This window comes from Arvicola amphibius, chromosome 12 (assembly GCF_903992535.2).
Source record: "Arvicola amphibius chromosome 12, mArvAmp1.2, whole genome shotgun sequence".
Taxonomy (NCBI): Eukaryota; Metazoa; Chordata; class Mammalia; order Rodentia; family Cricetidae; genus Arvicola; species Arvicola amphibius.
Genome location: NC_052058.2, coordinates 84991957 through 85013831, shown reverse-complemented (window position 1 = coordinate 85013831; position 21875 = coordinate 84991957). Strand labels below are relative to the sequence as shown.

The 21875-nt window shown below is 50.1% G+C and overlaps 1 protein-coding gene across 1 annotated transcript in view; it reads right to left on the bottom strand.

The window, feature by feature from the left end:
* Lgr6 (leucine rich repeat containing G protein-coupled receptor 6) overlaps positions 1 to 21875 on the bottom strand; it is a 117890-nt gene that overhangs the window by 79156 nt on the left and 16859 nt on the right. Inside the window, exons 2-3 of the mRNA XM_038349768.1 lie at positions 9772 to 9843; positions 7521 to 7592 (exon numbers count right to left, since the gene is read on the bottom strand). Coding sequence (XP_038205696.1) covers positions 7521 to 7592; positions 9772 to 9843 — 144 coding nt within the window. The remainder of the gene's footprint in view (positions 1 to 7520; positions 7593 to 9771; positions 9844 to 21875) is intronic.

Sequence of the window (21875 nt, the reverse complement as noted above, 5' to 3'; positions counted from 1 at the left end):
CATTGCTATTACTATCTGGTCACTATGACTTACTGGTTGACTCAAGGAAGTCACTTACCCTCTCTGAGCCTCAATTTCCTCCTCATCCAAATAAAGAGACTTACAGAAGTGTATAAGACTTTGTACAGAAGGGCTGGTGATATACCTCATTGGCAGAGGACTTCCCTAGCATGCCCAAGGCCCTGGGCTCCACCCCAGTGATCCCGATGACAGTGGTGATGATGATGATGGAGATGAGGACAATTGTGATGATAGATGAGTCATAGCTCAAGTAGTAAACTCTTGCTTAGCATGTGTGAGACTTTGGGTTTGATCTCCACCTCCACAAACACTTCCCTCAATGATAGAACTAGAAATGCAATCTCACATGACTACACAGAACAAAATAACAAGACAGCCAGGGAAATGATCGCCTGATGTAGCTGCTCTCCTGGAAATGGGGCCCAGATACCAGGCTTGAAGATGTCTTCATAGCCAGAGCTCCGGAGTTCCTTAAGGTCCTGGAAAGCCTCTGGTCTGACCACGAGGTGAGGGAGCTAGCAGAAGGAGTTTCTACTGCCTGCTGTGAGGACTGCTGTCTCTTCCACCTCCTTCTAAGCCATGAGTACCTCTTGGCTCTGATCTCCACCAGCTGCCATGTTTCTCATGATTCCTACACATGCTTGGACCACGGATACATGAGAAACTATGGTTGACTAAGCAGTGGTCACAGTTGCTCATACCCTCTCCGAGGTCTCCAAAGCTGTATCTTGTCACTGCACAGGTGAGCTGCACCTCCAAGGTGCACCCCCAATGCATCTGCACTGACGTCACCCCCAATGCATCTGCACTGATGTCACCTCCTGCTCATACCTTTCTTTCTGCTGAGTCCTAGACAATGAGATCTAGAAAGATCTTTTTGTATTTGTGTGGTGTGAGTGTGGTGTCTGTGTGTATGTGTCTGTGTCTGTGTGTGTATGTGTGTGTGTGTCTGTGTGTGTCTGTGTGTGTGTCTGTGTGTGTCTGTGTGTGTATATATGTGTGTACGTGTGTCTGTGGGTGTGTCTGTGTGGGGGGGTGTCTGTGTGTGTGTATATGTGTGTGTATGTGTCTGTGGGTGTGTCTGTGTCTGTGTGTGTATATGTGTGTGTGTCTGTGTCTGTGTGTATGTGTGTGTGTCTGTGTGTGTGTATATGTGTGTGCATGTGTCTGTGGGTGTGTCTGTGTCTGTGTGTGTATATGTGTGTGTGTGTCTGTGTCTGTGTGTGTGTATGTGTGTGTCTGTGTGTGTATGTGTGTGTGTCTCTGTGTGTGTCTGTGTGGGTGGGTGTCTGTGTGTCTGTGTGTGTACATACAGAGGTCAGAAGAAAACTCCCAGGAGTTGGCTCTTTCCCTCCGGATGCGGATCCTGGAGGTGGCGGGTACCTTTACTCACTGGGCCATCTCACTGGCCCTAGAAAGATCTTTGGAGTCTCCATGTTGTGCCTCCCCAGCACAGTCTGCAGCACCTCTGTGACTACTCTGAACTCTCCTTCCTTCCAGTGTCGGGGGCTCAGTGTCTTTCCCAACAACTCAAGCTGAGCCAGACAGCCTGGCTTTCTTCCATGAATCAATACCCAGCAAAGTGGAGTGTAGCATGGTCACGGGTGTTGGGCCTGACCCGCTTCCCTTGCTGTCCTCCTTTCCCAACACTACTGCATGGAAGCACAGCTGGGTCAGAAGGGGCAGAAAGACTGCCAGGAGGGAGCAACCCTTTATTCTCCAGGGTGAGGCAATGGAGGCTGAGAGAAGGGAGGCGATTTCCCCAGAGTTACAAATCACATTGAGGGCAACATGAGGACCAGGCTCCAAGTCCCACTCCAGGCCGGTGCCTTGGTGCCCTCTTTCTAGCCATTGTTGTGTCTGATGAGGCAAAGTGGATTTAACCCTTTGCTCTCCGCCCTACATGTACATTAGAATCACCTGGGAAATGCTCATGTCACAGGACAATCCGTTTGAGCCTCTGGGGCTGCTTGCTGTAAAAGACATGGCTTCATTCATTTTCAAGCTCCAGGTTGAGTCCAATGCGCAAACAGGTGTCCCGTGGAAGTCTGGTCCTCAGCAACCCTCCCCCAACTTATGTACAAAAAGCATGCTCAAAATCTCTCTCTTGCCAGAGAAGCATCTGGGAACAGAAACCATGAATTTCAGAGACCCAGGGGGCCAAGTAGCAGAGAGTCAACACTGCCCCCCCACCAGAATTCTCCAAAAGGCTCTTCCTGTGAACCTGGTGCCACTGGGTGCCACCGTGCCGATGAGCAAGGCACGGGCTGGAGCTCACCCACCCTCTGCATCCTGTAGAAAAGTCCTCCCTCTTCAGTTTTATGTATTCATGTTTCTGGATAAGGTGAGGTTTTGTTTTGTTCTTCCCCACGCGGGAATAGAATCCAGGACTAGGCAAGTACTCGGATACTGATTATTTTAAATGTCTATGAGTGTTTTCTGTAGCGGCATTTCACTTATATTTTAATAAATGAAGCTTGCCTGAGGATCAGAGAAGTAACTAAAACAGCCACACTGGCCAGCCTTACAGACCAGGCAGCAATAACACACACTTTTCCACACTAGCTTGCCAGAGAAACCAGGCAGTAGTGGCACACACCTTTAATCCCAGTCCTAGAGAGGAATATGAAATGGGAGGAGACAGCTCACAGACACAGTCTCATTCTGAGATTCCTGGAGGCAAGATTGCCATTTCAGACTGATGAAGAGGTGAGAGCCAGTGGCTGGCTGCTTTGCTTTTCCGACCTTCAGGTTGAACCCCGATTTCTGTCTCCAAGCTTTTATTAATCGTGTATGCGTGTACATGCATGCCTGGTACCTGAGGAGGCCGAGAGAGGATGCTGGAACTGCTGAAACTGGAGCTATTAGGGTGCCATGTGCATGCAGGAAACTGAGCCTCGGTCCTCTGCAAGAGCAGCATGTGTTCTTAACCACTGATCCATCGCTCCAGCCCCAGGGCTTGGTTCTTTAAAGCTAGTCTTTATATAAAGCCCAACCTGGCTTTGAACTCCATGACCCTATATCTCAGCATCATTACCACTGGCCAATGTTTGGGGTTTGGATGATTTCAGTTCTGCAACTAACAATACTGAAGAATTCATCCAACTTCCTCACTTTAAAATGAAGAAAACTTCTTAGAGAGTAGAAATCTAAACATTTTCCTTGCTGCCCACCTTATGGTGAAGCCTTGAATCTGGCCTCAAGTCTCTCTGCTGCGGAGGAGCCCCACTTCCTGGCATTCAGTCCTTTGGGGGGTTGACCTTTTGCTGAAGATCAACTTAGGGGATCTCCCAGGGTTCCTTGCAGCCTTCTCAAAAGTCAGGCTGGAGAGCTCAGCACCCCTAAGTATCGCAAGTCCATCTCAGGTCAGCTCCATTCAATTTACCAAGTGCAGCGGGAGAGGACTTTCCCCCGAGACAGTCCGCGCGGTGAGGAGAGGGCCGCAATCGATGCCACACTGGGTTTCCTTGGGCTGGGCCTGAGATCTAACTCCTCTGTGCTCCTCTCTGCCTCCAGCAGGCTTTAGATGAATAGGCAAAGATCAGAAGCAGAGAACAGCTTCTAGAACCTGAGTCTTTACTAGGAGGACACTGGCTAAGAATTTTCAGTCACAAACTCTGAGCTCTCTCCAGGAGCAGAGCCTCCTGAGAAAACCTCCTGTCCAGGTTCCTAAAGGCATAGAGCAGAGACAAGCCCCTGAGCCTCCTCCTCTCCTGTTACTCAGATCTGGGCCTGATGTGAGGTGGGTTAAGGCTCAGTTGTTTTGTTCTAGATGGAGCCACATCGACCTGAAACAGGGCAGCTGCTGGTCCTATGGTCTGCAGAGGATGGGCAGGGCCAAGTCTAGACCACGCTCGTTTTCTAAGACTACCGCTTTTGAGGGAAGGTAGTGTAGGGAAACCCGACACATACACATAACCCCTTGAGCTGGGACCAGGATCCAGGAGCTCTGCCCACAGCTGTTCTATGCCTGGCAAAGGCACAGCGGGCATAACATTCAGAGGTCCCTGTCTGGGGCAGCAGGAGTATAGTTGCTCTGTGAATTTAGCGTCTGGGCCCCACAGACTGATGCAAGCTTAGACTTTCCTGCACAGCCTAGCACTCTTGATCAGGCCTGCGCTAAACTCTAAGCTTGAGGACTTGGGGAACCCTCAGAGGAGAGGAGGTCGCCTGGGAGGACTCTAGGAAGGGGGAGGGATCCCTTACATTCCACTGCTCCCTCACAGAACAGAACATTCCAGGCCTCACAGAACAGAAGCCACAGCCTTGGGAAGGGTCTCCTTAAACAGAGAGAAGTTCTTAAAGCCACAGTCTCCTTATACAGAGAGAAGCTCTTACGCTGAGGGCAGGGTGGGCTCTGCTGCTCTAGTTTTCTAATAGGTGTGAGAGACAAGGACCTGCAACCAGTGACAGTGACACTGGATGTCGGGAAGGACTTTGTACCCAGGACACACATGGACTCTCCTGCTCTAAAACTCTGAGGCAGAAGGGTGGGGTCCCCCACTATCCCTGAACAAGGAATTCTGCAAGCACACAAGGCTTTAGGGATAGGCGGTCTTCAAAGACGGAGCAAAATGGGGGTCACTGGCAGAGTGGGGGTGATCAGCATGGCTGTCCTGGCTCCCACCCTCAGCTTTTGGCCAACCTGCTCACTGGGCCCAGGCGCCACTGGTTGAAAGGGGGCGGGCAGGCTGCGGTTTCTTCCAGGCTTTGATTTATTGCCTAATGCAGGCAGAGAAGAAAGAGGAGGCTCATCTCTAAGCCAGAGCCTTAGGAACGGGGACGTGAGCCTCACATCTTCTGAAGACCCAGCAAACAGAACCCTGCTCTCTAATCCGACTGCAGGTCTGAACCTGCCACTGGGCACAGATATGCCACCAAGCAGGCCGCCTGCGCTGCTCGGCGCTGTGGGTTCGAGATGCCTCCTCCCCCACTCCCACCCACCCCCGCCCCGTGCACCCTGGGCAACTATAGGGAGTGAGACAGAGGAGCAGGAAGAACTGAGAAGCTGTTGACAGAGAGGCAGATAGAGCAGACGGGGATGGGGGGAACAAGGATATTGGGGAGCCATAGTAAGGCAGAGCGAAGAAAAAATATGCAGAGGCCTTGGAGTCCTGGAGTCAGAGATTTAGCGACAGACAGAGAGCGGAGCTGGGGGTACCAGACACAGAAAGTGATCAGATACAGACTGATGACCATCCGGAAGCAGGGAGCTCCAGAGGAAGGACCATTGTCAGTCCATAAGCCACAAAACAAGAAAGAGATCTGCCTTTGGGTGGGTACCATACCGAACCCGGGCCCAGAACTGATGTTCAGGGCTTCTCCCCTGTGCAGGATGCTTTTGTGAAGCCAGAGAGCTGTGCGACTGCGCAAGGAGCTGCAAGTAGAGTTGGAGCCAAATGACAGAACTGGAAAGCAGCGCTCCGCCCTGGAGAAGCCCCAGAAGCGATTCTGTCGCTTTAGGATCAGCCCTTCCAATGCACATCTTCCCACACTGATCCCTGGGATGCTGTGCCCTCTCTGGGGTTTCCATCTGCCTTCAGCTCTGTATCCACTTCTTCCCATCTCCTCCCACCTTTACCCCGCCCCGTGGAAAGATGGACTTAGCTAGGCCAAGCTGCACCGTGGGTTGGGGTGGGAGGAGAGAGTTTCCTTCTCTACTGTGGGCTGACAGCTCACTAGCAATAAGAACTGAGTGAGAGAACGCCAGGTCCTCTCCCAACTTTGTGCTCCTTTTGCTCCGGAGAAGGTATGAAGGGGCTAGAGGAGGCAGCCTGACTTGAAGGACATTCCTTCACAGTGACTGTGGGAGCTTAGAGCTGCACGCACAGAGGCTAAGGAAAAACATGGAAGAAGAAAAGGCATGTAATCCCAGCACTTCAAAATACCAAACAGGAAGGGCCATCCTGAGCTGAGCAAAACCTCTCAAGAAAGAAAGAAAGAAAGAAAGAAAGAAAGAAAGAAAGAAAGAAAGAAAGAAAGAAAGAAAGAAAGAAAGAAAGAAAGAAAAAGAAAGAGAAGAAAAGAAAGAAGGAAAGCCAGACGTGGTAGACGTGGTAGCTCACACTTGTAAGCCTAACACTCAGGAGGCAGAGGCAGAGGGAATCACTGCAAATTTGAGACTTCCTGGTCTACATATCAAGTTGCTGAGTTGCAGGTCAGCAGGTCTACATAGAAAGATCCTGTCCCAAAAAAAACACCGAACAAAAACCAGAACAAAATTAAGTCAATCAAAAACTGAAGGATGGGAAGAGTAGTGGGGAAGGAGACATGAGCCAAGTATGGCATGTATAGACGAAAGCCTCATAGTGTACCCTGCTTTCCCACCTGAGAGTGTCACAAGGCAGCACCTTAGTCGGGACGTTGACATGCTTTTAACACAGAAAAGCACAACTAAGGCCCATCATCCTGGATACTAACTAAAACAAAACAAAACTGAACCGAGCTTAAAAAGTACTGGGTTTAAAAGTAAAGTTTTTAAACTGTATAGCTGAGAATGGCCTTGAACCTGCATGCGCCTGTTCAAGCTGTTCATGGCTGAGCAGATACACATATGTGTGTGACTTTGTGTGCACACAGAGATCAAAGACGGCGGATGCCATTCTTCAGGAACCACCACCTTGCTTTTTTCTTTCTTTCTTCTTTTGTTTTTTGTTTGTTTGGTTTGGTTTGGTTTGGTTTTTTTTGAGACACTGGGACCTGGGGTTCGCCAATGAAGTTAAGTGAACTAGCGACTGAACCTCAGAGAGGTAGGGGACTGTCCTCCTGTCTCAGCCTCCTGAATGCTGGAATTATAAGCACAAGCCATCACAGTTGGCTTTTTAAGTGGGTTCTAGGGCTTCAACTCAGGTCTGCATGCTTACGTGGCAAGCACTTCAACGACAGAGCAGCCTGGTCCTCTGGACTTCCTGCTCACCCTGAGTTCTGGGATTACAGGCATGCACTATCACGCCTGATTTCTACAGTGCTGGAGACCTGACCCAGAACCTCATTGACGTTAAGCAAACACTTGACCAACTGAACTATTTCCCCAGCCCTCAAAAAATGAAGCAAAGGACCAGAGAGGTGGCTCAGTGAGTACACTATGCTGTCAGGCCTGATGGCTGAGTTCTGTCCTTGGGACCCACATGGTAGAAGGAGAGAACCAACTCCAAAGTTGTCCTGGGGCCTCCACATTCATGTGACACCACACACACACACACACACACACATAAATAAATGATAAATGTAAAAGATAAAACAAACCTCAACTGAGCCCTACCGTGATCACCATTCATAAACAAAGACGCCTCCTCCCCGAAGGCCTGCCAGGCACTTGGGGCTCCTCTTAATCTTGTTTACAAATCAGATGAGGGAAGCAAAGAAATGGAAATAACGAGTGGAATGAAAAGTGGAGGCAAGGAAATGAGGAGCAAAGCCAGACTCGAGAGCAGTGAAACCCCGGGGAACACCATCCTCAGTGCTATGCATTGACGTGAAAGGGGTTAGCCTCTACTTACAGAATCTTCAGGCTGTGGAGGCCGGAGAACGCCTGTCCCGGGATGTGGGAGAGATGGTTCCCAGAGAGCCTCCTGGAACCAAAGACAGAGGTCAGTGGTGTTGCCAGGTAACCTGCGAAGGGGGTGAGCCAAGCGTACAGGAGAATGGTGGCAGTGCTCTGCGGTTCACTGTACACCTCACAGACATGGGCTCCAATGTCACAGCTAATCCTGGGAAGTGCAGGGTACAGTGAGTATCCCCGTTTGAAATGCTCGGAGTCAGGCGTGTTTGGCGTTGAGAGTCTTTTAGATTTCCAAATATTTGCATCTAGATAATGAGCTGTCTAGGGTATGAGTCCAAGTTTAAACAGAAACTCACTTGATTTTACATTTATTTATTTGGTGTGTGTGTGTTTGTGGGTGGGTGTGTGTCGTGACCCACATGCGCTAGTCAAATGACAACCTAAGGTTCTTTCCGTCCTCCATGTGGTCTCTGCGGACCCAACTTAGGTTGTCTGGCTTGGTAGTAAGTGCCTTTACTCCCTGAGCATCTCACCAACTAAACCAAAATGTGATTGTTTTATGAACATGGAGCCTGAAGGTAGTTTTATGCAATATTGTCTTGTTTGGAGGGGGCAGGATGCTGAAGATGAAGGCCGGTACCTCAAACATGGTATTACCCCAACACTAAACTGAAATCCTTGACTCCTACAATAATTTCAGTGCTGTGCATTTGATTCAAACATGTGACATGAGGTCAGATGCAGAACTGCCCACTGTGGTGACCTATGAGTGCAGAAAAAGTTTCAGATTTTAAATTTAGGTATGGTAGTACATACCTGTAATCCAAGTACTGAGGCAGGAAGATTATGAATTCAAAGCCAGCCTTGGCTACATTTAGGATTCTAGTCTAGCCTGGGCAACATAATGAGACCCTGTCTCAAAAAAAAAAAAAAATTCCAGATTTCAGATTTTTGGATTGAGAATGCTCAACCTGTATTAACCCTCAGATTTCAAATAAGGAAACTGTGGTTTGGTTTGTGTGCGTGTTTTTTTGTTGTCTGGGTTTTTGTTGTTGTTTTTAGACAGAGCCTCACTAGGTAGTCCAGGATAACCCAGTATTCACAATCCTCTGTCTCAGCCTCCCCTGTGCTAGAACTGGAGGCAGGTATCACCACCCCCACTTTAGAAGCCAGTGTTAAAAGTGTTAACCCACTGTGAGGACCATGAGGAAGTAGCTCCGTAACAGCTGGTGTCCCCAAGGCCCAGTGTCTCCATTGCTGAGGGGGACTCTGCCTCTAGTCTTTTTATTTGATATTTGTTGCTTTAAAAGGAGACACTTGGGTCTGCACACTTGGGTTCTATAAATGGGCCTAGGTGGCAGATTGCTCCTTTAGGTAGAGCCTTTAGCACAGGTCCAGCCCCTTCTCAGAGTGGGAGAGGAAAAGTCTCCCTCACCAAACGGCCTTGGCTCTCCTTTGCATCTCTTCCAAGCTGTGCCGCAGCCACCTCAGCATGGCCTCTGTTGCCTTGAAAAACTGGCTTGCCTGCCTACCCCTTGCCCCATCCACCCGGAGCATTGCCTCCCGCGGAGACAGCTTGGTATTAGGGATGATTTCCTGGGAAATGTAGGGTCATGAGTGAAAGCTAGAGCCCGAAGAGATGGTTCAGTAGTTAAGAACACTGCCTGGTCTTCCCAGCACCCACATGGCAGCTCACACAACCATCTGTAACTTCAGTTTTAAGGGATCTGATGTCTTTTTCTGTCTCCTGGGCAACAGGCATGCATGTGGTACACAAGACATACATGAACCCATACACATAATATTGAAAAAAAATATTAAAAGAGGGAAAAGCTATGCTGGGTATGGTGACTCATGCCCATAGGAGCCTAAGGCAGGAAATTCAGCCCTCAGGAGCCTAAGGCGGGATAATGGCAAGTTCAAGACCAGTCTGAGCTACAGTAGTGAAATTCAGGCCACCCTGAGCTATACAGTGAGACCCAGTCTTTGGGGGATGGGAATAGTGCAGGAGAAAGAACTCCAGAGAGCTTTGAATCAGACTCTGGTGCCACATGGCTTGACACAGGTCCTCTTGGGAGTCCCCCACGTAGCGGTCTTAACTAACTACCTATTCTGCAAGCTCCACTTTCTCCCTTGAGCTTCTCCTTGCCCTGGGGAGCCCTGGTCCTACAACTGCTGACCATAGATTTCCTCCACCCACGCACCCTCCACCCCACCCACATCCCACTCCCACCCAACCATCAACTCACAACTCCTCCAGGAAGCGCAGGTGGCGGAAGAGACCGGGCTGAAGCTCCGTGAGGTTGTTCATACTGAGGTCTCTGAGTGGAGAGAAAATGGGAAGGAGACTGAGTATCGCCTGTACCAGCTGTGATGTTCAGCTCCAGGCCTGTTTGGGGGACCCCAGGGCTTCCCTCTGTTCCTCCACCTTCCCTCCATGCCATCCTGACCCCATAGGTTGTCTGACAACAGCAGCCACATGCAACTCCAGGAGCAAAGAAATAGTCAGTTTCTGGTCTCTTCTCACTGCCCCCCCCCCCAACTCCCAACTTTCTTGCTTCCTTTGGCAGGTTCTCCAGGGACTAGCTATGGTTAGCCCGTAAACCCAACTCCTTGTTAAGGGAGGAGCGGGGGGGGGGTGTTAAAAAAGGATCATAGAATTTCAGATCTGGAAGGCGGGGTCCCTAGCGTAAACAAAGTCTTCATTCTTAGACTCAGGGTCTCTACCCATGCTGCAGACTCTAAGATTCCTGGACCCAGATTCTTCCCTAGCCATGTGTGTTGTCCTGTTCAGTAGTGGTGGGCTTCACTGCCTGCTGAGGTCTCTACCCGCCTCCTCCCTCCTGGCTCTGCTTCCCTAGACCTCTTGGCACTTCCCAGAAGATGCCCAGGTACCTGAGTAGCTGGATGTGCAGAGCTGGTCTCTATGTGCATTCACCCTCTAAATCATCCTAAATTGCCTTTATTATCCAGAAGAACTTGTGTTACTATTCCCTAAGGTGCCCCCCCCCCCCAACAAAACCATCACTGTGATTACATCAACATTACTGAAGACCCAGTTTAATACCAGGCACTGACTAGCCTTTATCCAAATAATCCCATTAATCCTTACCATAATCCCGAGAGAGCTGCTATTTTCCATTCAGGAAAACTAAAAGGGGCCAGCTACCTGTCTCTGTGGGTAAGGGGACCTGCTGCCAAGGCTGACAACCCAAACTCATTCCCTGGAATCCACATGGTGGAAGGAGAGAACCAACTCCCAAGCTTGATTCTATGATCTCCAGACACCCCCCACCTCCCAATGCCCACAAAATTTAAAAAGTTAAACTTTTTAAAATTCAAAAAATTAAAAAATAAATAAAAGGGAATTAAGTGGAGGCAGAGAGCCCCAAATCAAATGTCTCCTCTAGGTACCAATCTTGACCACTACAATCCTCCATTTCCTCATCCATTAAAAAAAATAAATAAATAAGTAAGGTCTTTGTAAGCATTAAGTGTGTTAATGTTTACAGACTGCCGGGTAAATAGTACAAACTTAATAGCTATTTCCCCTTCTCCCTCCACCTCCTCTTGGTATCGTATATGCAAGAACCTCATCTCTACAGACCTGTCAGTGGAGAGCCGATGGCTGGGTTTGTGGGTGCTGCCCAACGTTAACAGTTTCTTACGTGCGTGCCCGAGTGAGCAGCAGTGTCTGAGGTTGCAGGCACACACCTGGCATATTTAGGCTCCATCCTGTCCCAAATCCCTAGCAGCTGATTCTTGCTTCTGTGCGGTTCCCCGGGGCTGCACAGGTGGGGCCACATCACAGAGCAGCACAGACAGGTCTTCCTGCAGCTTTCCCCCATGCCCAGGAGTCACCCTCAAACCTTCCTGCTTCCGTGGGACCAGAAACATGTTTGATTTCCTGCTCAGAGAGGCAGGCTGGGAATGGTGGGGAACATGTGTCCAGAAAGCCCAGCTCTAGGCTATAAAAAGACTGTTTAGTCTCAAATGTTTTATCTTTGATAAAGTTCGGGCGCTGACTCCATGTCTTCCAAGGAAGGAGGACATTCCACGCAGGGTAAAGGCAAGAAAACTGGCATGCACAGCAAGGGCTGCTCTTGTCTGTTCTCCCTCCCCACTCTCTTGTGGAAATGGAGGGGCCATCTGCCGCCTTGTGGGGCTAGAACCGGCTCAGCTGAGCCTGCAGCTGGCATGCCGGTCACAGTGAAGACAGGGCCCGCAGAAACGGAGAGGGCTGCTTGGCAGATGTCAGCCTGGGTTCAACCAGCATGACGCCACAGAGGCAATGTTCACAGAGGCCCGGGCTACAGTCTTGAGTCTACCTGGATTCCTCTCTCTCGAATCCCAGGCCTGGCTCATCCTCAGTAAGGAGGAGGTGCAAGATGCCACAAAAAAAAAAAAAAAAAAAAAAAAAAAAAACCCACGATTACCTCTAAATATTTACCCTGTGCATTTCTGGATGTGTCCTGACAGGCAGGGGAGCGGGAGTTCAAGGAGCACACAGGGCATGTGACTCAGGCCTCATCACTCAGCTGTCCCCCCAGGGGCCGCACTCAGAGGCTCTGATGCAGCTCCATGCCCCCCAACCACTCCCTCCACCTCACCACCAAGGCCAGCGGCTTCATTGTTCTTCCCTGGAGAGGAGGGGGCTGCACCCACCTCCACCCTCACCTCCCCACATCCTGCCCCAGACAAGCACCCAGCCCAGCTGCTGTAGAGGGGCCGGGTGGGGCTGGAGGGTGGATTTCAAATGATGTCTGGTGGGGGAGCCCCTTTCAGCCCTGCTCTCACAAGAGGGAGAGGGGCGAGGCTGTGCCAGAAGGGGAAGGCCAAGGAACGCAAGGATTGGAGAAGGGAGGCCAAGCAGAGAATCCAAAGGCCACATCCTCCACGCTGACACCACGGTGCAAAAGGATAGTTCCAGATCCTTCGGGGAATAAAGGGGATGACAGGCAGACACTCCCAGCACAGAGGCTGTCCTGTCAAGTCTGTAGCTCTGACCCATGGCTGTCCTAGGGGACCAACTGTGCCACCCAGAGGACACAGCTCTGACATTTCCATCATGTCTGGACTTGTGGGAAATTGGAGGACGCCTGGACACTTGGGTGCTGGAGGTTTGGTTGTGGCTGTGTTGGCATGTCCATATGCTTCTGAGATATGTGAGTGTCTGAATGTGTCTTTCTATGTTGTCTTTCAGAGTCCTGGACATCCACGTGACCCACAGGCAGGTACTTCTTCCACTCAGCAGTTTGCATGTTGGAGCTATGGTTATTCAAAGGTTACAAAGTATCCCGGGATCTCTGCCTATCAGGAAGGCAGAGGCCCTTTCTGAGAAGAAAGCAGTTTCCCCAGGTCTTTCCCTCGATGGAAAGACTTTCTTTGGCCCTGTGACCTTGGACAAGCCTGACTCTTTCTCCTGCCTCTGCTCACCCTTCGGTCTGTCTCCTGACCATGTAGACCTGGTGTCCAGTGATTCCGTTTTGGGATCTAGCTAATTTGAAGCTGAACTGGATACCCAAACCCAAACACAAGTGCTGCTGTACCACTGTGAACATGATCACCTATGAGCATCATCCTATGAACACACATCACACAGTATAAACACCATACATCACATGTACACTATGCCACACCCATGAACACCACTCCACACCCATGAACACCGCTACACACCCCACACCACACACCCTACATTACACACACCATGCACACTACATTACACATACCATATACTACATATAGCACACATACTACCTTGTACATACCATATACCACATACACTATATTACACACAGCACGTATTATACTATACACACCACACACTATACACTGCACACACTACACACTATACACATATGCCAAATATTACATACTCCACATATGACACAAACTATATCATTACATACTACACCGCATGCACATATATAATATAGACACCATACCATACACAAAACGCATACATAAACCATACACACAAATACATATCATACACAATGTCGCACACACAACACACATACATTATATCAAATATATTACAACACACACACTCATACGCACAGCTCTCCAGGGCTCTGTTCAGGGCATAGGGCCTATTCAGTTGCATAGGACCCCATACTCTGGAAAACCCAGGCTTAATTACCTGCTATTGTCATTCTGAAATTCTTAATTTTTAGACACCAAATTTTCACTTTGTGCTTAGCCAACAACTGCTGTCACTGACAGCCAAGAGGGTGTGGAGAGCAGCTAACAGTCTCACTCTGAAACTTTCTTCCCAGTAGGCCTTGGGATACCCAGAGGGGCCATGTGTCCTCTCAGCTGGACACAGCATGGTGTGGCTGGAGGGCTGGGGAGGGTATTTACGGGAGAGACTGCTGAAGTGAAGGGTGTGTCCCTATGAGAGGGGTAGCCCTGAGCACCGGAAGTGGAAGCTTCTGGCTGCACATTAGGAAAATGTTCTCAGAGTTTTACCCTGTGAGGCAACCAGACCACCAAGGAAGCTGGGTGAAGCGGTGTCACCATGGAGACAGGGAACAGGTTTGATAAGAGGGAGGACGCTAGAAACTGAGGGGCCCAGAGCAGCAGAACCACGCTGGAGGGGTGGGCACCTGGAGACGCTCCTCTAGGATCTGGCTGAGACCCATGGATGCATGGAAACTGGTCTGTTTGAGTTTCCTCTACGGGAGGATTCTGCTGGGGTGTAGGTGAAAGGACACCCCACCCTGGAGAAGAGGCTGGCGATACAGAGTCATTGTTCTACCTCCTGGGCTAAGGACTCCGGCTGTCTCTACTGTTAGCTATGCTGGATTATTTTTATTGTATATATTTAAGGTATGCAACTTGCTGATTTGGTACACATTTGCACTGTGCAATAACTACCACAGTCAAACTAATTAACATAGCCTCTCCTCCTCAGCCATGGTGTGTGTGTGTGTGTGTGTGTGTGTGTGTGTGTGTGAGTGTGTGTGTGTGAGTGTGTATGTGTGTGTGTGTGTGAGAGAGAGAGAGAGAGAGACAGACAGACAGACAGACAGACAGACAGACAGACAGAACGAGAGAAAGAGAAGCAGACTTTGCCCTTGGGAAAAGGGCCCTTAGCGTGGTGAGAACCCATCCCCTGCCATGACTTTGTCCCATAGTTAGTTACCTCTTTAGAGGCAGAGCTTGGCGATGGTGCCCCTGTGGTTCTTCATGCCCAGTCACTCAGTGAGCATGTACTAAACCTCACAGCTGCCTTCAGCCTTGCCTGGGCACACTGAGTGTGTGACCCTGCCGCTTTCTATCTCTAAGCTTCCATTCTCTCGCCTATAAAATGGGATAGCAATAGTATTAATACTCACCTGACAAGAGTTGTGATAGGAAGCTATCAGTGTTAACGATATGAAACAGTGCTTAGTGAATACACCCTTATTAATATCATAGTTATTTAACTGAATTATAGTTATAAATACACAGTGACACATCTTATTACATACTTTTTCTGGAGAATAGGGTTTTGGCAAGTGGCCATACTGGTCTTGAGCTTGCCATCTTCCTGCTTTGGTCTCTGGTGTGCTTAGATTAGAGGTGGGCACCAGCATATAAGGCTGGGTAGCGCACCCGCCTAAGATGCTAAAGGACTTGGGATCCATCTGCAGCACCAGAATAAATGAATAATGAACACAATAAATTAAGACTAAAAACAGCCCTTCATGCGTCTGCAGAGCCCCCTCTGTGGCAGATACCTTGCCGACACTACCTCCATTTGCTCGGCAAAAACAGATCTGGAGAGGAACCTGCAGGTTACTACAGCACCCCAAAGAGGTCTAAACCCAGAAAGACCTCCGGCTTTTCATTGTGGCCTCCTGCGTGTAGTCTACTTCCTGAGATGACACCTTCTACTGGAGAGGACATGGACACTATCTTCTTTGAAATCCCAAACACATTTGATGACACAAAATTCTCTTGGAATTTTGCAGTTTTCAGAAATTTCCAACACAGATGTTGCTTCCCTTGGGAAAGTGCGTCTCTATCCACATAACAGCACAGTCTGTTCTCTTGGGCTTTGCACAAGCTCCTACGTGAGAACAATGCTATGCTTTAAATTGAAAAAAAAAAAACCTATTTGCTTGGCTTTACCATTTCTTGGCTCCCTCTTTGATGACAGAATGTCTCCCAGTATGCCTAAAAGTGGCAGGAGGGTTGTTGAAGGGGGAACCCAGAGGGGGCGTGGAGCAGAAGAAGGGAGAGGCTGAAGGGTTTGCAGGGACTTGGAGTTTTTGTGAAGAGGACCCCAGGAGGCTGCCAAGAAAAGGAGACATTTGTGCAAGTCAGATTGTACCAGGGAGAAGCTGGAAGCTCAAAGCATCAGCGGGTGGCCCAATTAATTAAGGTGGGGCCAGGATAAAGGCAAGGGGAGGGGACATTACTAAACTCCAGGTAAGATAGAAACACGTGCACTCATGCACGCACACACAACTTCGTGACTGTGGTTAAAAGACCATGGAACTTGGAGAATGTCACATCACCAGCACCTTTGTGGGTCTTCTCAAAGTCTGGAGGCACAGACAGGAAGCCTAAGAGAGAAAAGACCTGAAGAGGATTCTCCTCACAAAATTGCACCACCACAGCCAGCATCCCCTTTTTTTCTTATAGAAAGGGTGTTTGTTTTGTTTTGTTTTGTTTTTCTGGCAGACATGGTAGGGCACTCCTATAATTCTAGCACTTGAGAGTTGGAAGTAAAAGAACTGGGAATTTGATGTTAGCCTGAACTACAGAGTGAGTTCTAGAACAGCCTCGGGTACGTGGCAGTACACAGAAAGAAATATCACGTTGCAGCAACAGCAGTCTGGGGGACTGGGCACCTGAGAAGAGTAAAGAGCACATTGTAGCCGCTCCTAACCCTCAGTGCCATGGGGTAACCTCTTTGGGAGGAGCCAGGCCCATCCCAGCTGAGCCATCCCAACACTGCTGCATGAGGCTGCTAAGCTAGGGCCATTTACAGAGCCTCAGGTTCCAGACAGAAGTAACACAGAAAGTCAATTGCAAGGTGTGACTCCCGCCCCTTGGCCCTTTGCTATGACTCTTAGAGGGGCAGACGGAGCTGCTCCTAGCGGTTCTCTAGCAGATGACCATCCTTAGGAGCAAAGCGAGGTCCAAGGTTTGCACAGTGCGTTGCCCCTCTTGGCTCCTGCTTCCTCCCCAGATCTAGATCAGCTTGTCATCATTCGTCATTCCATGGGTCAGCAATGACACTGCTCCTGCAACAGACCAACCTCTTCCTGACCCTATGGCTCTGTGTAAGTTATGTCACCCGTCTCTGTTCCACCATCCTCAACAGTAAGAGCTTAGGCAAGGCCTGGCGCATGGTAAACCAGCACACATCACCTGTACGCATCGCTGCCTACCCCCACCGCCCCAAAGCGCGAGTCCAGTGGCTTAACCATGCAGTTCTGTGTCTCCTCAGTAAGCATTTATAAGTGGCTGCAACATGCAGGCACCCGGCTCAGTGATGAAACCACAAAGTCTAACAATGTGTGTTCCCTGACCTTAAAGAACCAAGTCTGTGGAAGACAATGGCAACAGAGTGGACAGTTAAAGCTTAAGCGACAAGCCCTTAGACTGGGACTTTAGAGTCACAGGGCCCTCTCAGACTAATCCCTGTAGCTTTTTGAGTCCGGTCCCCGAGGCTTAAGTCACATGGTCAGGCCACAGGATCCTGTCCTTGATTAGGAGCTGTCATCTCCTAGCCTCTGGTGGCACATTCCTGTGGCTGCTCTCCCCAAACAGTCTGGGAGTTCCACCACAGGTCCCAATTCTCTGCCCTTGCCACACACACACACCCCAGCTTCAAGGTCCATTTCCTTTCTCCTTTTTGTACGTTTTATTTTTATTTACGTGTGTGAGTGTATGGGTGGGTGGGTGTTCCAGGAGGGGGTGCTTGCTCCGGTGCTCTCAGAGGTCAACGGAAGGATGTCATGGCAGTTACCAGACACACAGTGGTGGGGAGGGGGGCTGGGTACTGAACTCAGGTCCTCTGCAAGAGCAGCAAGCACTCTTAACCACTGGGGCTTTTTCTAGCCCCACAACATTCATGGCCATGCATCTGAGGAATTACCCACTGGGTCCTGCAAACCTTGGTTTCCTGCAACTTGCCAGCTCCTCCTCTAGCCCCAGTTACAAGGCCATCAGGTCTCTGTCCTGAGGTGCTTTGCATGGGTGTAAAAATCTAACTGCCCTTCTATACTGGAACCCCTTAGAGAGTAATCCACATCCACGTGGCTCAGACAGCCCCCCTGGAAGAACTGCCAGGGCCATCCTTGCGCCTCCACCCTCCCACAGGATTCTGGGATTCGGCTACGAGAGCTGAGCAGAGTGAAAAGGACTAGGATGGTTGCAGGGCAGCGAGGGGTGGAGTCCCCGCACAGCTCTGTCCTGTTTATTTAGCTGAGGCTATCATGAGGTCTTTATTCCTGGGGGACACAAGCCCTGTGTGTCTGGGTAGAGGACTGGTGAAAGGACCCCACCCCATGGTCCCCACCTAGCTGTGCTCACACAAATCGAGTCTCCCCCATCTGGAATCAGAGGGGTGCCAGCCTTTTCACTGGTGGGAGGGGAAGCCAAGGCAGGCAAGTGACAATCCGGGACTCAGTGGGGGTTGGGCGGGGGTTGGGGGGAGCTTGGCCTGGCTGCACCTGGAAAGCTGGCCCAGCCCCCCGCCTGTGTCACACGCATTAAAGGACACCTCCTTCCTCCCGGGAGGGCAGCCTGGGGTGTTCAAACTGGGTCTGGATAAGACGGGAGTGCCCGGTGACAGCTGCCCCTGCGGTCCCCCTCCCCTCTTCCCACCCACAGCGCTGGCACCTTCTAGGTCTCATTTAATTCGATCCGTTTTTTTCACGGACAAAAGAATGAGCATTGTCCCCACAGTACGGGAGGAGATGGAGACTGGCAAATGCCACGCGGCCTCCAGGTCACACAGCCGCCGCAGCGCGAGCCCATGCGGTTTCGTTCCGCTGTGCCTAGGCGCACCTGGATATAAGGCCATCCAGGAGGGTGCCACCCATACCGTAGATCTCGGGGTTCCTTTCCCGGGACCTTGTGGAGCTTTCAGGAGCTCGGTGCCCTTCCCGCCCCCACCCCATCCAGACCCACCTGCGCAGACCGGGTCTACGGCCCCGCCCCTGTGGCCCCGCCTGCCGCCGGGCGGCTCGGGTGCTCTGAGCTCCATCCAGTCCCTGAGGCCTTCTGTGCGTTACTCTTGCCCATCCGGCCCACGCTGATCCACTCTTGTTCTGTTCCCTTGCCTGCGTGGCCTTCCCTATACATGGCTCCCCTCTCGCCTACCCTTTTCCTCTACCCTTTACCTATTTGGTTCATCACATATGTAGAAAGACTAGATGCACGATCCAGGTTCAAAACTCCTACCCAACAAGAAGCCTTTCTCAGCCTTGAGCCCCAGTAGCTCACGCGGCAGCTGGACTAGTTTCTCGGCCTTCTATTAGGGAGTACTCTGTTGTCAGAGAGCCACTTTGTGGCCTGGCACCGACCCTGAACAGTGGTTTGATGGTCGCAAGGTTACTTACCCTCTGTGTGCCTCGGTTTCTGGGGCTAAGAAAAGTATTATCGTCCTTCCTGAGTGAACTGTTGTGGGATTTAAGTGGTAGAATCCAGGTGCATGAGGGTATTAACTCGGCTCACCAGAGCATTCCTCCCTTCAGGAGCATTCACTCCCCACCCCCAACACCTCCATCCAGAGAAGAAACGCAGCAAAGTGAGCAGAGATGGCGAGATGGCAGGGGAGGGCGTTCTGGGTCAGCCCTGCCCTTAGGAGGCACCAGCTGCTGCTTCTCTCTGCGGTGCCACCTGCCTCGCCCCTGATCTTCTCTTCCTTTGATCTTCTGATCTCTGGCCAGGGTCTCCCAGCCAAAGGCATTCCTGTCTTCCAGCCTCCTCCAAGGAAAGGCAAAGGGCTGGGCTCACTCCATACCCCTGCCCCTCCCTCCTCCCCCGCTCCCGGCTGTGTGGAGCCTCAGGGGTCCTTGGATCAGGTAACCGCCAGGTCCACCTGAGGTGGTGGTGGGGGGTGAGGGTGGTTTGGGGAAAGAAGGGGAAATAAGAAAGGAAGCGCTGGCTCCGCTACAGGCTCAGCACCTTAGCTGGACCAGATCCCTATGGAAAGGTACCCGGGGTCAAGGTCTTTATTCTCAGGTCCTGGCACGTAAATCCCTTGTTGAGTACACAGGAAGTGTGAGCGCCTGGTATGAAAAGGAGAAAGGACAACTCCTGGTCCTCAGAACTCTGGGTCTGAGGGCACTGCCGATCTACAGTGGACAGAGCTCAGAAAACTGGCAGTAGGGGACTCTCACAGCTGTGGGCCAAGGTAACATCAGAGAGGTCTTCATGGAGGAAACTGGATCTGGGAGCCTAATTCCTCATCAAGTAAATGCCCAGACCTAGGGCTTGCTAAGGGTGTGTAGGAGGGTCATGGGGATAGTGAGGTGGATACACACTCACACACACGCACACACACAAAACCACAACTGTATGGCTGCCTGGGAACTGTGAATATAATATTATTAGGAAAACGGGTTTTGTAGGTATAGTGAAATGACAGATTTGAGAAAAGAAATCTATCCTGTAACCTCCGGATGGGCTCAAATCTGTTGATATTTGTCCATGATATACAAAGGTAACACATGCCAAATAAATAATAATAAAAAAGACGAGGTGACATTGTAGTGATGTGGCCACAAGAAAAGCAAAACTCCAGCCCAGTGGTGGTGGCGCATGCCTTTAATCCCATCCAGCACTCGGGAGGCAGAGGCAAATGGATCTCTGTGTGTTAGAGGCCAGCCTGGTCTACAAAGTGAGTTCCAGGACAGCCAGAGCTACCGTTACACAGAGATACCTGGTCTCGAAAAAACAAAATAAAGCAAAATAAAAAAAGGAAGGAAGGAAGAGAATAAAAAGAGAGAAAGAAAGGAAAGCAGAAACCCCCCAGCAGAGGTGTGATGGGATTCTGGCTCCAGAGCTGACAGAGGATAACTTCTGTTTTAAGCCACCAGATCTGAGGCAGTGTACACCGGCCCTCACCATGGGATCCTCCTGTCCTCCCCCTCTGCTAACCCCCATTACTCCCCTGTCTTGTAGCTCAGGCCAAGCCAGTGACCCATCTCATACTTTCCATCTACACCCCCTGAGACTCGTCCTGGGTCTACTCTGACCCAGCAACTCCCATCCTGGGCATCTCACCAACAGACATGCATCTGTGTGCTCATTAAACATCCGTACAGAACGACTCTCACCAGCGATAGTCATAACAGCCCCAAACTGGGAAGTGCCCAACACCATCCACAGCAGAATGGACAAACTGTGCTTTATTTGCCTGTGTGAATACCACGCAGCCATGAGGCTGAGCAAATGAAGACGAGCAGCCATAGGCGGGAATCACAAACACGCAGAGGGAAAGAAGCCAGATTCAGCAAAACTCCCTTTTCTGTAAAGCTTAAAGCCAACATTGAAGTCACCATCCTAGCTGCCCTTGTGGGTAGATGGTGTCCAGAAAAGGGCATGGGAGTCCAGGGCTCGCACAGAGATGGCGATGTTCTGTTTCTCTGAGTGCTGGTGACACAGTGTATCTACTGGCAAAAATGTGCCAGGCTCTCAACCTATGCTGTGTACTCTTTTCTACAATGTGTATTGAACTTAAAAGCTAGAGGAGTGTCTTTTATTTTGTAGTACTAAGGATGCAGCCTGTGGTCTTGAATGTGCTAGACAAACACATACCAGTGAACTATCTAAAAGTTAGCTTTTAATACTTTTTTTTGAGCCAAGCATGGTGGCACACACATGTAAAACCAGCACTCAATGGCAGGAGAATTAGGAGTGTAAGGACATCTTTGTCTAAAGAATGAATCTGAGGTAGCTTGGGCTATAGGAGATCCTCTCTAAAATCACAAAATTGGGCTGGGAAGATGACTCAGATGATAAAATACTTGCCATATAAACATGAGGACCTGGTTTGGGTCCCCAGCACTGACATTAAAAAGTCAGATGCATCTATGACCCCAGCTCTGGAGAAGCAAAGACCAAAGGTTCCTTGGGCCTGCTAGCCAGCCAGTCCAGCCAAATCAGCAAGCTCCAGGTCCAATGAGAGACCCTATCTCACATGCATACATACATACATACATACATACATACATACATACATACATACATAAACAAACAAGGTGGGGCTGGAGAGATGGCTCAGCAGTCAAAAGTACTTGGTATTGTTTCAAAGCACCTGGGCTCAGATACCAACACTCATGTGGCAGCTTACCTACCATCCTCAATTTTAGTTCCTCTTTTGGACTCTTTGGACACAAAC